The 17,409-nt window shown below is 42.1% G+C and overlaps 1 protein-coding gene and 1 long non-coding RNA gene across 8 annotated transcripts; one reads left to right on the top strand and one right to left on the bottom strand.

Annotated features, from left to right (window-relative positions):
• Positions 1-3,225: 3,225 nt before the first annotated feature.
• Positions 3,226-3,887, bottom strand: LOC120656687. Its single transcript, XR_005667967.1, has 3 exons — positions 3,827-3,887; positions 3,680-3,686; positions 3,226-3,511 (listed from the first exon to the last, which is right to left on the bottom strand). It is a non-coding gene; the product is annotated as an uncharacterized LOC120656687 (long non-coding RNA).
• A 3,984-nt stretch (positions 3,888-7,871) lies between these two features.
• LOC120656685 (ceramide kinase-like) lies at positions 7,872-15,675 on the top strand. 7 transcript variants are annotated; one of them, XM_039934871.1, is made up of 14 exons: positions 7,975-8,127; positions 8,234-8,394; positions 9,164-9,305; positions 9,854-10,021; positions 10,143-10,235; positions 10,351-10,443; positions 11,536-11,797; positions 11,848-11,898; positions 12,526-12,610; positions 13,632-13,781; positions 14,147-14,248; positions 14,330-14,716; positions 15,137-15,203; positions 15,276-15,675. In XM_039934871.1, exons 4-14 carry the CDS (start codon positions 9,854-9,856, stop codon positions 15,411-15,413), a joined length of 1,596 nt encoding a protein of 531 aa, XP_039790805.1. In that variant the 5' UTR covers positions 7,975-8,127; positions 8,234-8,394; positions 9,164-9,305; the 3' UTR covers positions 15,414-15,675. The 7 variants fall into 7 exon arrangements, with proteins under 7 accessions (XP_039790800.1, XP_039790801.1, XP_039790802.1 ...); XM_039934869.1 differs by having other exon boundaries at positions 9,164-9,322; XM_039934870.1 differs by having other exon boundaries at positions 9,164-9,403.
• The last annotated feature ends 1,734 nt before the right edge of the window (positions 15,676-17,409 follow it).

The following is a 17,409-nucleotide window of genomic DNA, read 5'->3' as shown; positions in this document are numbered from 1 at the left end:
ACTTTAGTTGAATATGATTTGGCTTGTGAACCCTTGAAATCTATGAGAAGCCAAATTGTAGCAGATTTCATTATTGAGCATCGAATTAATGATAAGCATGATTTGGAAGTCGGCTATGTTACTTGCACACCATAAAAATTATATTTCGATAGAGCAGTTTGCGATGATGGTCGAGAAACTAGTGCTGCTCTTATTTCTCTGAATGGTGCTATTTTTGAGTTCTCAAACCGATCAAAAGAAGATTGCACAAATAATCAAGTTGAGTATGAAGCGCTCTTATTTGGCTTGGAATTTCTGCAATCTATGGGCGTGAAACATGTTGAAGCCTTTGGTGATTCACTTCTGGTGGTGCAACAAGTATTCAAGGTATGCCAATGACACAATGAATCTTTAAATGCATATCTTGACAAGTGCCTCGATATTACTTCTTCCTTTGGTGAATTTGTTATAAGGCATGTACCGAGGGAAGAGAATGGGGAGGCTAACGTTGTAGCTCAGCAAGCATCTAGCTAAGCAATTGTGAAGAAATATTTTTATATTCAAAAGCCAATGCAAGCAAAAGCTGAGTTGCAGGTTCTTGATGAACCGGTCCAACCGGTAGATGCAACCAGTCTGACCGCCCAGACCGGTCTGATCGGTCATGGGACTGGTCTGACTGCCTAGACTACTGGAAACACCGATTCGGCTATGAAAGGTGGTTCATCACTAAAGCCGAAGATCAAGATTGGAGGGTTCCTGTAATCTCCTATCTAAAGATCCTGGTCGCGGTGCAAAAGGGGATATTCGGCGGATAACACTAAAAAACGTTTTAGTAGACGATAAACTATCATTGAATGGCCGAATATTTATTTCTTAATTGTTTGAGCTCAGATCAGGCCAAAGTTGCCATGAGGAACGTTCATGAAGACATTTGTGGTACACATGAATCGGCTCCCAAGATGAAGTAGTTGCTTAAAAGAGCCGATTTGTACTAGCTTGCCATGATGTCTGATTCTTTCAAGCGATGTAAGGGGTGTGAAGAATGTCAGCGGTTTGCTCGCTGTGTTGATACATCCTACTATCAAATCATGGCTGTTCCAAGGTTGAGGATTGGATTTCATTCTTAGACATTGCTTTGTGTTAATGGCTACATATTATTTTCCTAGATGGATCGAAATAGTTCCTTTGAAGGACATGATTCACAGCCGAGGTTGTATATACTCAGGCTTGTCTCACTTACACAAGATGACATGGCCGATATGTGATATAGTCCTTTTGAAAGCAAGAAGTGATTGGTGCGTAGGTGCTTCTCATTGTTCAAGTGCATTTTTTGGCTTGGAGAAATATTTTTTGGTACTCAAGCTTTACCAAGAAACAGGGGGCATATGTTGACACCCAAATTTGGCACGATGAAGGTTTTCTGGACAATCTGGACAGACCGGTTAGACCTCTCTCCTAAACCGGTCAGACCGGTCTAGACAAGTTTGTCAAATTGCAAATTGGACTGCACCATTGCGTAGATCTCGTTGAGACGATCAAAATGCATATATAGAACGTCCAATTTGAAGTACGGATGAGGGAGTTATGCCTCCCGAAAGACCTGCACCCCGGTCTGACGGCCAGACCGGTCCGAAACGCCCAGTCCGAGTTAGGAGTTGTATTTTCGCACGGGATTTGATAGGGTTCCGACTCCTAACGGGTACAGACCTCCCCACCCTATATATATGAAGGGCCACGGCCGATTGAGGGTAATCCCAATCGATTCACACATTTATCCTTTACTTTCTACCTCCAAACCTTAGCTATTCCAATCTCATCTGCTATTCTTCGCTTGTCTCTACGGCGTTCGAGGATGTTCTAAGTGGGCGGCCGACCTCAGAGCAACCCTAGATCCACGAGCTCCGACGGGTCCCTCCCGAGCTCGAGGTTTTAGGTTTTCACGGCGTTCTCTGTAGAACCGGTCTGACCGGTCCGCATATCCGGTCTGACCGGTCTGCGCAGAGAGGCTGCTGGTGTTGATCGTTTTGATGATATTGCTGCGCATTCTAGCGCATTCGAGTGTGTGACCGGATTTTGCGTCAATACATCCCACCCCTCACCGGCACGCTCGTCTCCGCGAGGAAGATGAACAGTGGCGTCGGTTCTTCTTCCTTCTGTTCCGGCGCCGTTGGTGCTCTCCTCCTCCTCCTTCTGCGACAGGATCGCTCGCACCCACGCGCGCGATGAATAGATTCCCCGGGGTTTTGGTGTACAGATCCTCGTATGTGATTTATAATATTCTCAGTTACATCATCTTCGAGATTTACTCCACCATACCATGCATCATCGGCCCAACTCACTTCTCTTTACCGTGCTTTGACGTAGTACTAGTAAGTTGGCCCGTGCTAACGCTACGGGTTAAAAAAATAAACATATTTAAGTGCAGCATCATATAATTATACTCAGAAAGAATGCATACAGGGCTGTGATGGTCAGGAGTCTAACTTTCAAAAAAAAATAAGACCAGGAGCTCGAGCAAATAGGTTGCATCTCTTCTCTTAAAAATCCATCTATACAATTCCACATATTGAATGTGTTTTAATTTAGATGTCAATGGGATTTGTTGATAAATTAAATAGAACTAACAGCTGGAGAGATGCAACCCTCTGCATGTTTTTTCTTGCGATGGAGAGCTGACCAACAGTAATGTATCTCCATCCCTGACAGTGCCATCAGTAAAGTTTCATATCAAGCTGTAGACAAAATTAGCAATCAGAGCGAATAAAAATATTGTCAATGAGATTAGGGTCTTTCATTATCATGACAACTGAGCTGTGCCGCTGTGCAAGAGGGCACCAAATAAATGGCGATTCAGTGATTACCAATACAATGCACCTCATAAAATTTTTATACAAGCATTCATTTATTTTCATTTTTCAATTTTCATTCCTATAATGCACTCCTGGAAGTTTCTAAAGTCTAAAACTTTAATTGGCATTGTTTCCTTAAAAAACACGCAGACATAAAGCTACAAAAAGCCTGAAGATCATCGATGCCTAGCAAGATAAATATTTCTCAAAGGAAATGGCCATGGTTTTGCCACGGGTGGCGTTCAGGATGAACCGAGCAACAGGAAGTAGAATATATCTATTAAGGATGTTCGGTTGAGTATAGATAATTTCAGCTCACCCTTTAGAATGGAGCTTCTCAAGAATGGAAGACACTTACGCCTACCCCATTGAATTCCACACGTCCCAAAGGCTGGGACCAAGCACTCACATGCATTCTATAATCTGCCATTCAGTAATTCTGCAATCCTCAGAGCATGATATTTGATCATGTGTATAGGACTTAAGAAACAAAAAGAAAATTCAAACACAGAAGAATAGGAGGGAAATATGCTAACCTGCATTGCCACAAGAGCTTGAAATTTTGAGCCATGGCTTCTGTCAACTCCAAAAACCAAAAATGACACTCAGCATAATTCTTTGTAATGGCCACTGGAACAGGCAAACAGCTAGGTGAAGAAGCCATTACAAACACAATCAGATATCTGAAACAAGCATCTATCAGTCCATCAGCTAATCTTATCCAATCAGCAAGCTTATCTCTGTCCAAAGAGCATTTGCTCACAGAGCATTAAAAAAATAGCACAATATAGAAGTTATCTTACCGTAAAACAAGATCCCTTCACAATGGACCATATGTTTATCAAGTTCACCTGGGACCTCAAAAGCAAAGATTAGCTGGTTAATACATGCAGCTATCCAGTTTCAAGGATTAAGCATGTCTTGATCACTGCAAAATGAAAGAACCACTATATATCTGCAAAATGCAAGAAAAATATATGCAGAATTCATTTTCTTACCAGTAAAAGATTGGACTCAATCCACCTGTTCCTGATGGAGGGTGACTGATCTATCGAAGCTGAAAGAATAAAGTAGAATAGAACTGTTCAAACTAAAAAACTATAAGTGCTATATGAAGATGCGCTAACTCTGCACATATCATGCATCCGCTTGGTCCTGTCAATAAAAAAAGCAGGCATAAGATGGTACATGAAAGTTGTGATTGAGACAAGGAACAGGTAGAACATAATGTTTCAAAAATTTTATGAGTCATCATATGATCGTAAACTTGGAGCATCACGGCATGGTAGGAAGTCCAGTAAAGAGGAAAAAAGGACCATGCCTAGTACCTCACAAGATATTTGATCATCAGAGCATATCCACCATGACTTGTTAACATAACAAGACAAAGAAGAGGTCTTAGGGGTCTCAGAAAAATATTATCATCATTTGATCATGATGTTGGAGCCTAAGGGCACAAAGAGAGTGAAAAAGTTAGAATAATCGGCGCCCAGTACCTCACAACATCTTCATCATCAGTTCATATACCTTGTAAGGTAAGGATCTGGAACAAAACTATCACACAGAAAAGAAGATGGCACAACAAAAAGGCAACAACTTAGATGTACAATTGTACATTTTCATCATAGGCATAAGATGGTACATGAAAGTTGAGATTGAGACAAGGAGCAGGTAGAACATGTTTCAGAAATTTTATGAATCATCATATGATCGTAAACTTGGAGCATCACGGCATGGTAGGAAGTCCAGTAAAGAGAAAAAAAAGGACCATGCCTAGTACCTCACAAGATATTTGATCATCAGAGCAAATCCAGTTATCCACCATGTCTTGTTAACATAACAAGACAAAGAACAGGTCTTAGGGGTCTCACAAAAATATTATCATCATTTGATTGAACCATGAAACCATCAGTCCACTGATTTAATCATCACTGCATATGGCCACTAAAGATTGAGTCATGCTTAGAAACAAACAAGCATGACAACTTACACTAATCAGATTGACATCAAATCAAAAGAAAGGGAAAGAGATGAGGTGAAATCACCTGCTATGTTCATTTAACAATAATATCACAAGAATTTGCCTGCCATCTAAGAGAATTACAGTCTTGAGTCCACCCAATAAGAGAATACAAACATCAGCTGCTATTTTTAGTTGTAGAAACTAAATTGCTCGAGTTATGCAAATACAAAGCAACATCCATATGCTTTTCCCCCCACAAAGATCAGGACTATATACATCAAGCACCAGATATAGTTAACTCAAACAAAATTATTAAGAACTCCAGCTATGTGGTTGGTGGCATGGGGACCATAAAGAACTCATCTGACACTTTCGAGAAGAGGTGCAGTAAATTTCCTAATAAAATTTATTCATCTGAACAACTGATCAAGTGCATCCACAAATTTTAATGACCAGAGCTATTGCAAAAGTTGACGGAGCCATTATCCAAAAGCCAGGATACTCTAATATTGACAGAGTCATTATGCAAAAGCTAAGATATTATAATATTGCAGAGCCATCATCCAAAAGCCAAGATACAGGAACTCACCCGTCACCATACAATCTTCAAAGCATCACACCAGGAAGTCATCCATCTGCAGTGATAGCAGAGACAAACCAAAGGCAATTGCAAGAAAGCGAGCCCACAGATGATGGAATACAACTGTAATAGTTTATGTTTGCATGATGGAACATGGAAAATATAAGAGAAGCATACGGTGGCCCCGCGCGGCCTCGCCCACCAGCGACGGCGGCCTCTGCCGCCGGCTTCGCGCCCCGCCCGCAGCAGCCTCGGCCACCAGCGCCGGTGGCACAGGGCGGCAGTCCACGCCGGCCGCGGGGCACGCACGCGCGCCCCGCCGGCACGGCCGGACGTCGGTGTTCCCGGCGGGCGCAGGAGGCCCTTGAGCCGCCCCCGACGGCGGCGTGTCCGGTGGGCGGAGGCCGGCCCTTACGGCGGTGTGGCCGGCCGGCGGCGGAGGCGGCGGCGGGGGACCAAAGGAGGAGGCGGCGTCGGAGTAGATCCACTCTGTACCGAGGTCGGAGAAGGCCGCGCCGGCGTGGATCCAGCCGACAAGCACGGCGCCAGTGCGGAGGCGGCGCCTAGGGTTAGGGTCGGGAGGAGCTCGAGAGAGGCGTCGCGAGCGTGGACGGGGTGGTCCCCACCCCTTTCCCTCGCCGGATCTGGAGGGGGAGGAGGGAAGGAGGCGGCCGGAGCTGAGGAGGGCGAGGGGCGCGGCGGCGGGGGGAGAGAGAGGGGGGGCGGACGCGAGAGGGAGAGGGAGAGGGGAGCGCGGGGGGGGGGGGGGTGGGGGTGGGGCATCGGGTGCGGGGCGGGGTGTGGGGGGTGGGGTGCGCCGGGGGGGGCGGCAGGGACGGACGCGCGGGTGGCGGGGTGAAGCGGTGCGTTGAAGCCGCGGATCCATATAACATCAGCCGCTCGATCGCGTTGAAGTCGGGTAGGAGTAGATCTCCGCCATACATTTCAATGGAGTTACTTTTTCTGGGTACATTTGGATGGGTGGACAACAGTTGGAGCATCTCAGTGGGGGTAGATTTAGTGGGTGGCCGTAGGAAAGAAATCTTCGTGCTTTATTGGATGGATTGGGTTTCAAACTTCTATAGCCTTAATTTGTGACACCACTTGAATGCTTCATAGCATCAACCTTTCACGATTAAGAAAATGCTTATCAGGTTGAAGTAAAATATTATCTGCTTAACCATCCTTTTATGGTGTTCTTTCTTTTGAACAAAGCAATATGATAAATAAATAGTCCTATAGTGAAATATGGACACACATTATTAATTGAAAGTTCAAAAATAGTACCCTGTGAAAGATGTGTTCTAAAAGAACCCACAAAAGCTATGGAATGCTGTTGTGGGATTTTTGCCACTGAACTCTCTCTTAGGAGTAGCTAACTAAAAAAATTTTGATCTTCAGATTAGCAACCTAAGTAAGCTTATTCTCGTATCTAATCTCCTGTGAACTATAAGCTCTCCAGATTCGAACACACAGCCGTGAGCCGTCTCATGCAGCAAGGTAAAGATGGAATCTGATGCAACAAAATACTAATTTATTTTAGATAAGCAGAGCAGAGGCCTTAAGCAAGCGCCTGTCGACAGGGATAGCGATGGTGATCACTGATCAGAGGGCAGCCCTGCCCTTGGGCGTGTGCTTCCGGGCTTCCTCCTCCTTGTCCAAGGCCGGCGAGGTGTTCTTGGGCCTGCCGCAGGGCTGCGGTCATGGAGGGGATAATCGTGACCCGGGTCACCGGGTGTCGGCGACGAGCTGCTCGAGGGTCATGCCCCTGTGCGTTTCGATGGTCAATGGCAAGAGAGAGAATCCCCCCACCTGAATTCATTTTATTTTGCATTAAGTTACGATCATGTATAATGTATACTGCAATTCATGAATGTGGTTGACATGCTCATGTCTCTTTGGTATGTAGAAAAATACGTAAGGCTACAAGCATGACCATATCTACAAATTTTCAGTCACTATGAGTGTATTTTTCTAACCATATATCTATCTGTTAACCACTTAAACGTGGAGCTACAGATTAAATAAGAGTGAGCCCATTGAAAGAGAGGGCTCCCAAAGAATGGATAGAGTACGGTTTGATATGCACATAGATAGATGGTCTTATTCTCATTTCTTAAGTTCAAATATAGTCTTAATAAGTATCCGAGAAAACAGTCATATAAGTAGACAGGATACAATATTTTGTAAGAGGATATAGGATAATCTATATAAGATTATTGTTGAGATGAGAAAGGTAAAAAAATAATTTTAATATTGAATTCAATTTCAACCCATATAGATGTTAGATACTGACAGTTTAAGTAAAATGTTCAATTTTAAAAATTGAGATGACTTTGCATTGGTGATGGAAGGGACAAAATAAAACAGCAGAGCAAGCCATCGAACAGCCTTGGTCGCTGGACTGCTTGAGGCCTTGACCCGTCAGCAACTGCGCGCTCTTTTCTCCCGGTTTCCACGAGCCAGAAAGTCCAGCAGCCACCAAGGCGGACCCAGCTCTCCTCGCCCACAAATATCCAACCAAAAAGGGAACGAATTTTTCTCGTGTCCTTCTCCCCCCTCTTCCGCTCCCCACCGAAAAGCGCGAGCAGCAAACCGGCAAGTGGCAACGGCAAAGCGACACCCACACGAGCGCGAGCGAGCAGCCTGTCGAGGAGGCCATGCAGGACGGCGGGGAGGTGCTGTTCCTGGACGGCATCGGGGAGGTCGTCGTCTCCATCGGCTGCAGCGGCCTCTCTCTACAGCCTCTCCATCCGGTACGCTCCGGCCCCGTGATCTCATGTCCCTTCGCCTGTTCGCGATTGCTGAAGGCTAGCTCCAGATCTCACGGGTTGAAACCTCCTTGTGACGCTTAATCGACAGGGTTCTGTGCGGGATTGAGTCGGATTGTGAGAGGGCCCCGGGATTTGTAGCTTTTGGTCATTTGCTGTGCAATCGAAGAGTTGGGAGGGTGGATAGGAAGAAGGCAGTGAGAAGATGAATATGGTTGCAAATTTCAAACCCGACCTGTCTGAACATAACTGGTACTTGATTCACTGTTTTGGTTCAAAATTTGGGGGAGGACCCGCGAAAAGAGTGGTTGGAAACTGTGAGATTGCACATGCTCACCATCTTGTGATGTTTATGTACCCAACAAAAATTTTGATGCTGCTGCGATTTTGTTTGGAGCAGCAGTGGCTATTGTAGGCTTTTTTTGGGGAGAGCTATTGTAGGCTTTTCTGATAGGAGTGTTTTGTGATCTGGAAGACATCCTTTGGCAAGTGGAAAAAGCATACAAATCCTAGTTAAGTATCCAAACTAGAAACAATTATCTGTGTGTCTGTGAAGCTGAACCTCATCAACGCTTTTAAGGAAGTAACCAGAATTAACATTACTACAATCAGGCTATCGGACGCAAGTCAAAAGTGAATTATGAGTCAGACCAATCTGTAAATTGACCCTTGGCATGTGCGTGTGAAGACAGCACTACATTTGCCTAGTGTTGGTCAGCACCATTGCAGTGATCACCAAGATGGAAATAATATACAGTGTCCCTCATATGAGCCACCATGCCCCACATATGGTTCTCACACTGGACGATACTGTTTAATTAATATCTATTTATGATTCTGATTGTAGAATTTTCTCTTCTTTTACATGCATTTAAATCAGTCACAGCATAAGGAAATGCCGGTTTATACTGTTGCTTTCAATTACACTTTTGAGTTGCAAATGATAAATGCCGCTAGGAGGCTCTGTTATTCCTCTTGCTGTGTTACCATGTTATTGTGCTCAAGTTGCCACTTTTTACAGGAACTGGTCTCTTCATGTTGGTCATCTATTACACTGCAGCCTAAATTGGACAACAAAATCAAGTTTTCAGATGTTTACGGTGTAGAGCTGCTCGATAAGGGTCCTATCTGTGGGCCTTGGAATACAAGAACTGCTATTCAAGGCAAGAAAAATATTGAGGTTATGGCATTCCTTCTGGTTAATACAAGCTTCATTTTCTGCAACGTGCATCAAACGTTTCTGCCAACCAATAGTAGATAGGTTAGTTCCATGCATCCTGTTTTCTGTGTGTTGCTATAGCTTTCTCCCACCTCCCATACACTATTTAAACAAACTTGATATACTGCTTCGTCACTAACAATAAACACTAATATACCAGTCGCAGCACCCTTTATTGGCAAATCAAATGAAGTTTTCAAAGGTGTTCAAAATGTTTTCATATATTGCACAAAATTTAATATTCACTCAACACCTTAGCTTCTTGCATATTCCACTTTCTGAGATACAGGTAGGGAGTCGATATTCTCTGAAGTAAAAAACTGCTTGTAGTATATAAAAAACATGAAAAAAAAAGTAAACTGTATGAGGCCTGTAAAGGCAAGAGGGAGCCTGACTTACAGGGAGACCTGAGTCTGAAACTAGAAAGAACTATCTATGTCTGAAACTCATACACTATATATATCTTCTTAACAAAATCATATGCTCGTGCAGATGCACCGATTTGTTGTACATGGGATTACCAGAACAAGAAAACGTCCTTCTCCATGGGTACCTTGTGAATATATTTTTGGTCACAAAGACTTGAAGACCTGCAAAAATTGGTTTGAGCGTCTCATGGCATGCATAAACAATGAAGGCGATAGACCAAAGAACCTGATGGTAGATATGATGCATTTCTTCTCCTCTTGACCACATAGCACTTGTGAAGACATGCTAAGGATATTTCTTCTTCTCATTGTTGGTCTGTTGTTGAGATTGATAAATCGCCAAAACATTACAGGTATTTGTTCATCCATTATGTGGAAAAGGTAGAGGGGTCAGGAATTGGGAAACAGTAGCCCTATTATTTGATAGAGCGAAAATAAAAACAAAGGTAAACTTCATTTCTGATTTTTGATTTCTTATGATTTCGTGATATCAGAATTTCCTGCCCATTATGAACAACTCCAGTGCTCTGACTTATTTTCACCCCTAATGTTTGTCTCCAGGTGATAGTGACAGATAGAGCAGGGCATGCATACGACACGCTGGTATCATTATCAGATATAGAACTGAAGGCACTTGATGGTGTTGTTGCAGTGGTAGGACAGTTAAATTCCAATTCCATTTGCGCGATCGTTATCATCCTATCTTTCCTCTAATTTATGGGGCAAGTATTATAATGATGACGCCTAGTCAGTATGAGTAGTTCATTCCGCAAAACAGGAAACCAATAAGAAATTAAGGTCAAATGCATGCACAACCTTCTTAGTAAACTAAATGTTATGGTTGATTTGCTGGTCAGAAGTATTGGAGAAGGAAAATTCAGAGTTAGGAAAGTTCAGTAGTTAAGAATTGGAATCAAAGTTAGCATCAGGGTTAGAGTCCTAGAAAAAGAAGTCTAGAATCTATGTAGATTACAATTGGAGTTGGATTGTAAGCTGGCTGGCTATATATGCCTATTGTACTTTCACAGGGAAATTGACCAATCAATACATTAACCTGCTATCTCGTATAGCTTATCTACTCAGCCCACTGCTCTAGTTCTCATCTCCATGCTGAACTTGATCCTGGCCTGTCATCATCTACCTCACCATGGCACGAATCTGGCCAAGGAACGGCCGGAGCCACACATAGCTATCCAATCCGTTCACTTCCGCATGGATGTGACCTAGAACTAGATAGCATCTATATGAGCATAAAAACGTAATAAACTAGAAAGAAGTAGCTAGCATCTATGTGATCATAAATATGCACTAATCTTTTGCTGTTTTTATTATGTACTTTTGTAAAACCAGCAATAGTTACGCACACTCTTAGCTAGGAACACAGGAACACTTGGTGCAGGGCCAGGGCGTGCGGATTGCAGCTTCTGCTGTAGGCCTAGTTGTCATTTCTATTTCTTTTAGTTGTTCCAATTTAGTCTGGTGCGCAGTTTTGGAGATCAAGTATTTTTTTTTCCTGTTCTTAGGTGTGTTGTAAGCCTTCTTCTATAATGCAATGACACAAAGCTCTCTTGTGAGTTCAAGATTTTTTTTCCTAATGGATCTCACTTCCAGCATATTATCTAAATTTTGCATACAAGTTTGGAAGCCTTTCAATATGTTCTGTTAAGAGAAAAAAACAAGCTACCGTTAATCCAAAAGGAGAAACTTCCGTTGTTACTCATGACTTTTTTTAACTTGCAATTTTAGGGTGGTGACGGTCTATTTAATGAAATTCTGAATGGGATACTTAGTTCAAGGTACAAGGCTTCTTATCCTCCAACTCCCGAGGGGTTTGGATATTTTGGGAGCAATGAAAATTGTGAAGAACAAAAAAGGAATGGGCTGAACTGTAGTATGCCGACACCAGATTCTGTGAATACCACGTTTCCTGGGAATTCAACAAAATGTGATGATCATGAACCTCTTCTTTCAACTTCACAACCTACAGGACTAGAGATACCATCATTAAGTAAGTTCCTGTTTAGATATTGTGCATATGTTTTATAGAAAGCCGTTAAGTATTTTGGTGGTTTCTTGTTGCAGATACTAATAAAGAACCATGCATTGGAGGTTAGTGAAAAATTCTAACTTGGTGATCCTTCTGATCTTAAAACTTATGAGGTTCATTGATTAAAGAAAAAAGTCTATATCACCCCCTCACCTATGGGAGGTGGACTACATAACCCCCCAACCTATGAAACGGTTTATATCACCCCCTGAACTTTCCAAAACCGGTTAAATTACCTCCTAAAGTAGTTTTGAAAAATCATAGTAAATCACAGAAAAATCATAAAATGAAAAATCTAATTGTGTTGGACTCAAAATGAGTAGATCTACATAGTGGACACATAATATGGTATGCTTCAGTACATTTTTTACAGCTATGAAGAAAAGCATAGATCTAAAGCTACAACAAAAAAATATATTAAAGCATACCATATTATATGTTCACTGTGTAGATCTACTCATTTGGAGTCTAACACAATTGGATTTTCCATTTTATAATTTTTCTGTGATTTACTATGATTTTTCAAAATTGCTTTAGGGGGTAATTTGACCGGTTTTGAAAAATTCATGGGGTGATATAGACCGTTTCATAGGTTGGGGGGTTACGTAGTCCACCCCCCATAGGTGAGAGGGTGATATAGACTTTTTCCTTGATTTAAACTAGAGGGCTTCTTTCATATTCTACTGCAGAACAGGATCATATCGTCTCTTTCCCAAATGACTGGTTCAGACTTGGTATAATTCCTTCTGGCTCAACTGATGCTATTGTTCTCAGGTACTCCCTATTGTAAAAGAAATCATTTTAAGTTTATCTTAAGTCAAACATTTTAAACTTTGACTGTAAATAAATTGAGTTTGAAAATATAAAAGCGATGTAAGTAGATTCATCTTGAAATGTAGTTTCATAAAAGTATATATTATAATTTTTTTATAGCAGAAAGGTAGTGATTAAAGTTGTTTTTGGAGACCGTGTCGATGTCCGAAATGACTTCCTTTATAATACGGAGGGAGTAGTGTTTAAGACACTGATCCGCAAAGCTTGTTTTGATCACTTGTTATTAGTGTGTTCCATTAATTCCCACTGGATTTGTATTTTGACTTTTGAGTACTCATTTTTGTGGACCCATGATTATTCGGTGTGAGATACTTCCTCCAAGCATAAATATATGACACTGTTGACTTCTCCTCAAACTTTGACCAATAATATTTATCTAGTGAATTAGTTAAATAAAATAAAATGAGTACCGCTACATCTATCATCAAGCTGTAACATTTGTTTATAAGAGTAAAGTAGTTAGTTGTGTGTAAGAAGGGCGGTTACAGGCCCTGATAAGCTGTACTCCCCCCCCCCCTTTTTTCTTCTTAATATATTGATGCGCAGTTCTACTGCGTGTTCGAGAAAAAACATCTATCATCAAAAGTATTTTAGAGTTAACTTGTTGATTTTATCTATCTGCACAAATATTTGTATAAAAACGAATGAAAGAGGTCAATGGTGTCATATATTTAAGAATGGAGGTTGTAGTTATGGTCTGTTTTAGCTAGTGGACAGTTCCACTATTACCATCTCTGTAGTGCACCTGTGAGCAAACACGAGCCATGGCAATTGGTGAGCTTGCCAAAATAGCACTGCATTGCTCTTTCAAAACATTTCCATTTAATGCCAGCAACCCATGCACATTGTAACCATTTTTTGGGTTTTTTTTTACCACAAAGTGCTGATCCCTGTATGTCTATTCATTATATGGACTCATCAATTCTTTTTGCTGATGGTTAATGCTCATTGGTCCTTGCAGCACAACTGGGGAGCGAGATCCTGTGACCTCTGCTCTGCTTATTATTCTCGGCAGAAGGATGTCACTTGATATAGCTCAAGTAGTCAGATGGAAAAGTAGCCCAACAGCTGAGGTCTTGCCTACTGTACGCTATGCTGCTTCATTTGCAGGGTATGCTACTGCCTCTAGGAGATAGTGCAGTTGCATGATGTGAATAACTCTGCGCAATTTTGTCTTTCATTTAATAAAATTTTGGCTTTTCCCTGATGGATCCCTGAAAACAAAAGGAGTGATAATTTGGTGAGCTTGATTGCTGGTCCTTGGTAACTACTTCTTTAAATGAGCTTGCATGGGCATCCTGCAGCAGTCTTTACCATAACCCAAACAAAGAGAAGTAATATGGCCCCTTTACTTTCTGTGGGAAGCGACAGTGAGCTTAGTCTAATCAAAATGACAATATCTGTGAATTCCTCTACTGCATGTTAGGCCATCTTTTTCACATGATTGCTAATGGTCACTTGTTGTTTTGCTTGTAGATATGGGTTTTATGGAGAAGTTATCAGGGAGAGCGAAAACTACCGGTGGATGGGTCCTGCACGTTATGACTTTTCTGGAACAATGGTCTTTCTGAGGCATAGGTGAGTAATGGTTACTTACTGTTGTAGGACCATTGTTGCTTCATGTTGTTGACAATTGAACAATCTCTGGTCATTTTTCAGGTCGTACGAGGCAAAGGTTGCTTTTCTTGAGACTCCAAACAGTAATCCACTTGCAGCATCAGCAGAGGATGATGTAACTGGAGCACAACCACTACAATCTCATCAGAGGAGACCTCGCAGAATAATCTGCCGAACAAATTGCTTTGTATGCAAAGAGGCTTTGACATCTGGACAAAATTCAGAAGATGAGGTTGCAGACAGCTCCAGAACAATATGCGAGAACCCAAAGTGGGTCTGGTCCGAAGGACATTTCCTCAGCGTTGGTGCAGCTGTCATTTCGTGCCGTAATGAAAGAGCCCCAGACGGCCTGGTAGCTGATGCACACCTCTCGGATGGTTTTCTTCATCTTCTGCTCATCAGAGACTGCCCTCTTCCCCTTTATTTATGGTGAGTGAAATGTTGCTAAGATCCCATGATCCGACTTCTTCTAGATTTCAGAGTACTTTTGATTTGAAAGCTATTCCTAGGTGAAGGATGAAAACAATAAAAAACATTAATTTCATTCGAATCGGACCTTGAAACCTTTTCATATCTGTTGTCTGTATGCATGGGTGAATCTTAAGGCATCAGACAAATACAGACTAGTTTACATTCGTTTCCGAGCTCACTGTAAATATTCAGAAACCAGCGTAAGTTGGATTTATTCTATATTTCCTTTATTTGCAAATTCATTACTTAATAATGATCTAATGGCCTTTGTCCCAAGTAAAGTCCAGTAGCTTTCTTAGGAAAAACAAGTACTCCCTCTGTTCCAAATTGTAGGTTGTTTTGGCTCCTCTACATAAACGGATGTATTATTATCTGCAGGCATCTAACACAGTTTACCAAGAAGGGTTCAGACCCTTTGAGCTTCAAGTTTGTGGAGCATCACAAGGTAGATACACTTTTCCTCCCATTTAATCCCTTGTGGTTGGTTGAACTTAATAGAGCTTTCCATCATCTGCAGACACCAGCATTCACATTTATCTCATCACATGATGAAAGTGTCTGGAACTTGGATGGAGAGATTTTTCAGGCGTGTGAGGTATCTGTCCAAGCTTGCCGGGGCCTTGTAAACCTCTTTGCTTCAGGACCAGAGGTGTAGTGCTAGTAATGCCACAAGTTCCTCGCTTGTTGCATGAGGGAAGATCTGCCAAGAGTCCATATTTTGTAGACAGGTCCTTATTCAACTCTTGCATGTTGTACACTCTTATTTGTATCTTAGTAAAGAACTAGAATACTTTGTCCATAGATATACTGTGGCTTGGAAACAACAGCCCATGTTTGCCAACAATATTGACTGAATTAATGAAGAGAAGCTTCCTCCTTTTTTAACAAGAAAATCAATGAAGTGAAGCACTTATCGACCTGTTCGAACGATGTCCAGTTAGAAATGCCCTCCCATCGGGTGTCGTGAATGATTTTGAGCATGAATTTGCAAGAGGCAAACTTTTCGTGGACCTACGCTTCGCCAGACACACTGGATTTTTTAGGGCCGTCGTGCCTCAGGAAACCGTAGTCTGTCTCAGAAGTTCTTATCCTTTCTATTCTTTTGAAATTGGCTTACTTGGGCGTACCACAGCTTCACCGCCGTGGTCGTAGATTCGGTTAAGATCTGCGATACTTGCAGTGTTTGTTATCTGCTGGGTTGGCCACACTTTGCCATGGATGGCGGATGCGGCAGGTTGGGCGCAGCTGCTCCCGAGTCCTGGCGCCGGGGACTGATGTACGTCGCCGGCCTCCCGTAGCTGACGACGGCGGCGCCGTTGTAGCAGTCGACGGTGATGCCGTTGGCCTCTGCTGGGATGGGCAGTGGCTGTCTGGTTTCAGCGGCTTTCCTCTTTAGGTCCTTCATTTCAGCTGGAAAACCACCCTGGCCAGCAAGGTGGCCTTATCCATCTGTTCACGAGCAGACAGTGACATTGCTGTCAATTTTTGAAGATGAACATTGCTGCTTATCATTTGAGGTGAAGTACTGATACCTTATCCTGCTGCAGACTTTTCACAAACTGATCGTGCACATAAATTGGGAGTTAAAATTGTAAACTTAAAAACTCTGAGCTCAAATATTTTTTTTGAACTTAAACTCTGAGCTCAAATATTTTTTTTGAACGTAAACTCTGAGCTCAAATGTTACCAGGCAGATTCCTCTGAAATTCAGTAGCTTGCTAAAAATGATCGTGCACATAAATGCGCCATTTGGTTTCCAGTCTACGTAAAAAACATATATATTTACAATAATTCAATAGACATTATGCTCATATGTGATGTCTATAGTATGTACAGTTAATGTGAAAGACTAGCTTCAAGATCCACCTGAAGCAACAATAGAAGTTTCTCAACTATTCCATCTAGGTATGGTGTCAAAATATCAGGTCTGCCGTTTTCACTGAAGTTTAGGATAGCTGATGCAGCATGTGCCTGTACTCATAGATAAACAAAATATTAGAGCATGCCTTGGTGGTTGGCTGATGTGCTTGATGAGGAGCAGATATGGCAAGTCAAACAACAAACATAAGCATGTGGCAGGAGAATGAGATGTATGCAGGGTTTTGCATGTCTTATACACGTATGCACACCAGCCTCAACCTCAAGCCCTCAACTCTATCATAAACCAACACAGTTGATATACTATAGCACTACGTCAATCGGAGATTACTAAATAGAATAACTTGCAAGAATAGTCAAACTACGAACATAAATCCAGAAAACCAGCAAGAGATGTCTCCCTGAAGTCAAATGGTACAAAACTGCTGGAAATTCATTCAATTTGACTCCAAAATGTAGTAACTAAAACTTGTAGCATAACAACGGGTGTTTTCAATGCATTCATCGGTTCTAAAATGCACGAGGCACATGTCAGTTGTTTGTGGTGAATGCACCATAATTCCATAAACATTCTATTCAATGAGTGCATTAACCTGTATTAACCCTGCCACTGTACCTGCAAGACGTCTTGGATAACATTTCCCATGTTGCCATATCAATCTGAAACTACAAGCTGTTTGCAATAGATAAACAAAGATGCAGCTTCAAATTTTTAAAGGTTACAAACAACTCTATGAACCGAAAACATGAAGATGCCGATGGGGGGAAACTAT

The sequence above is a fragment of the Panicum virgatum genome, chromosome 1N (assembly GCF_016808335.1).
Source record: "Panicum virgatum strain AP13 chromosome 1N, P.virgatum_v5, whole genome shotgun sequence".
Classification (NCBI taxonomy): domain Eukaryota; kingdom Viridiplantae; phylum Streptophyta; class Magnoliopsida; order Poales; family Poaceae; genus Panicum; species Panicum virgatum.
The sequence above is the reverse complement of the archived record's forward strand: the minus strand, read 5'-3'. Positions and strand labels throughout refer to the sequence as shown.

Coding starts and splice junctions, on each gene's coding strand:
- LOC120656685 (XM_039934865.1), top strand. CDS start 8,032: ATGCAGGACGGCGGGGAGGTGCTGTTCCTGGACGGCATCGGGGAGGTC. Junction 8,128..9,163: donor CTCTACAGCCTCTCCATCCG/GTACGCTCCGGC, acceptor CACTTTTTACAG/GAACTGGTCTCTTCATGTTG. Junction 13,782..14,146: donor TATGCTGCTTCATTTGCAGG/GTATGCTACTGC, acceptor TTTTGCTTGTAG/ATATGGGTTTTATGGAGAAG.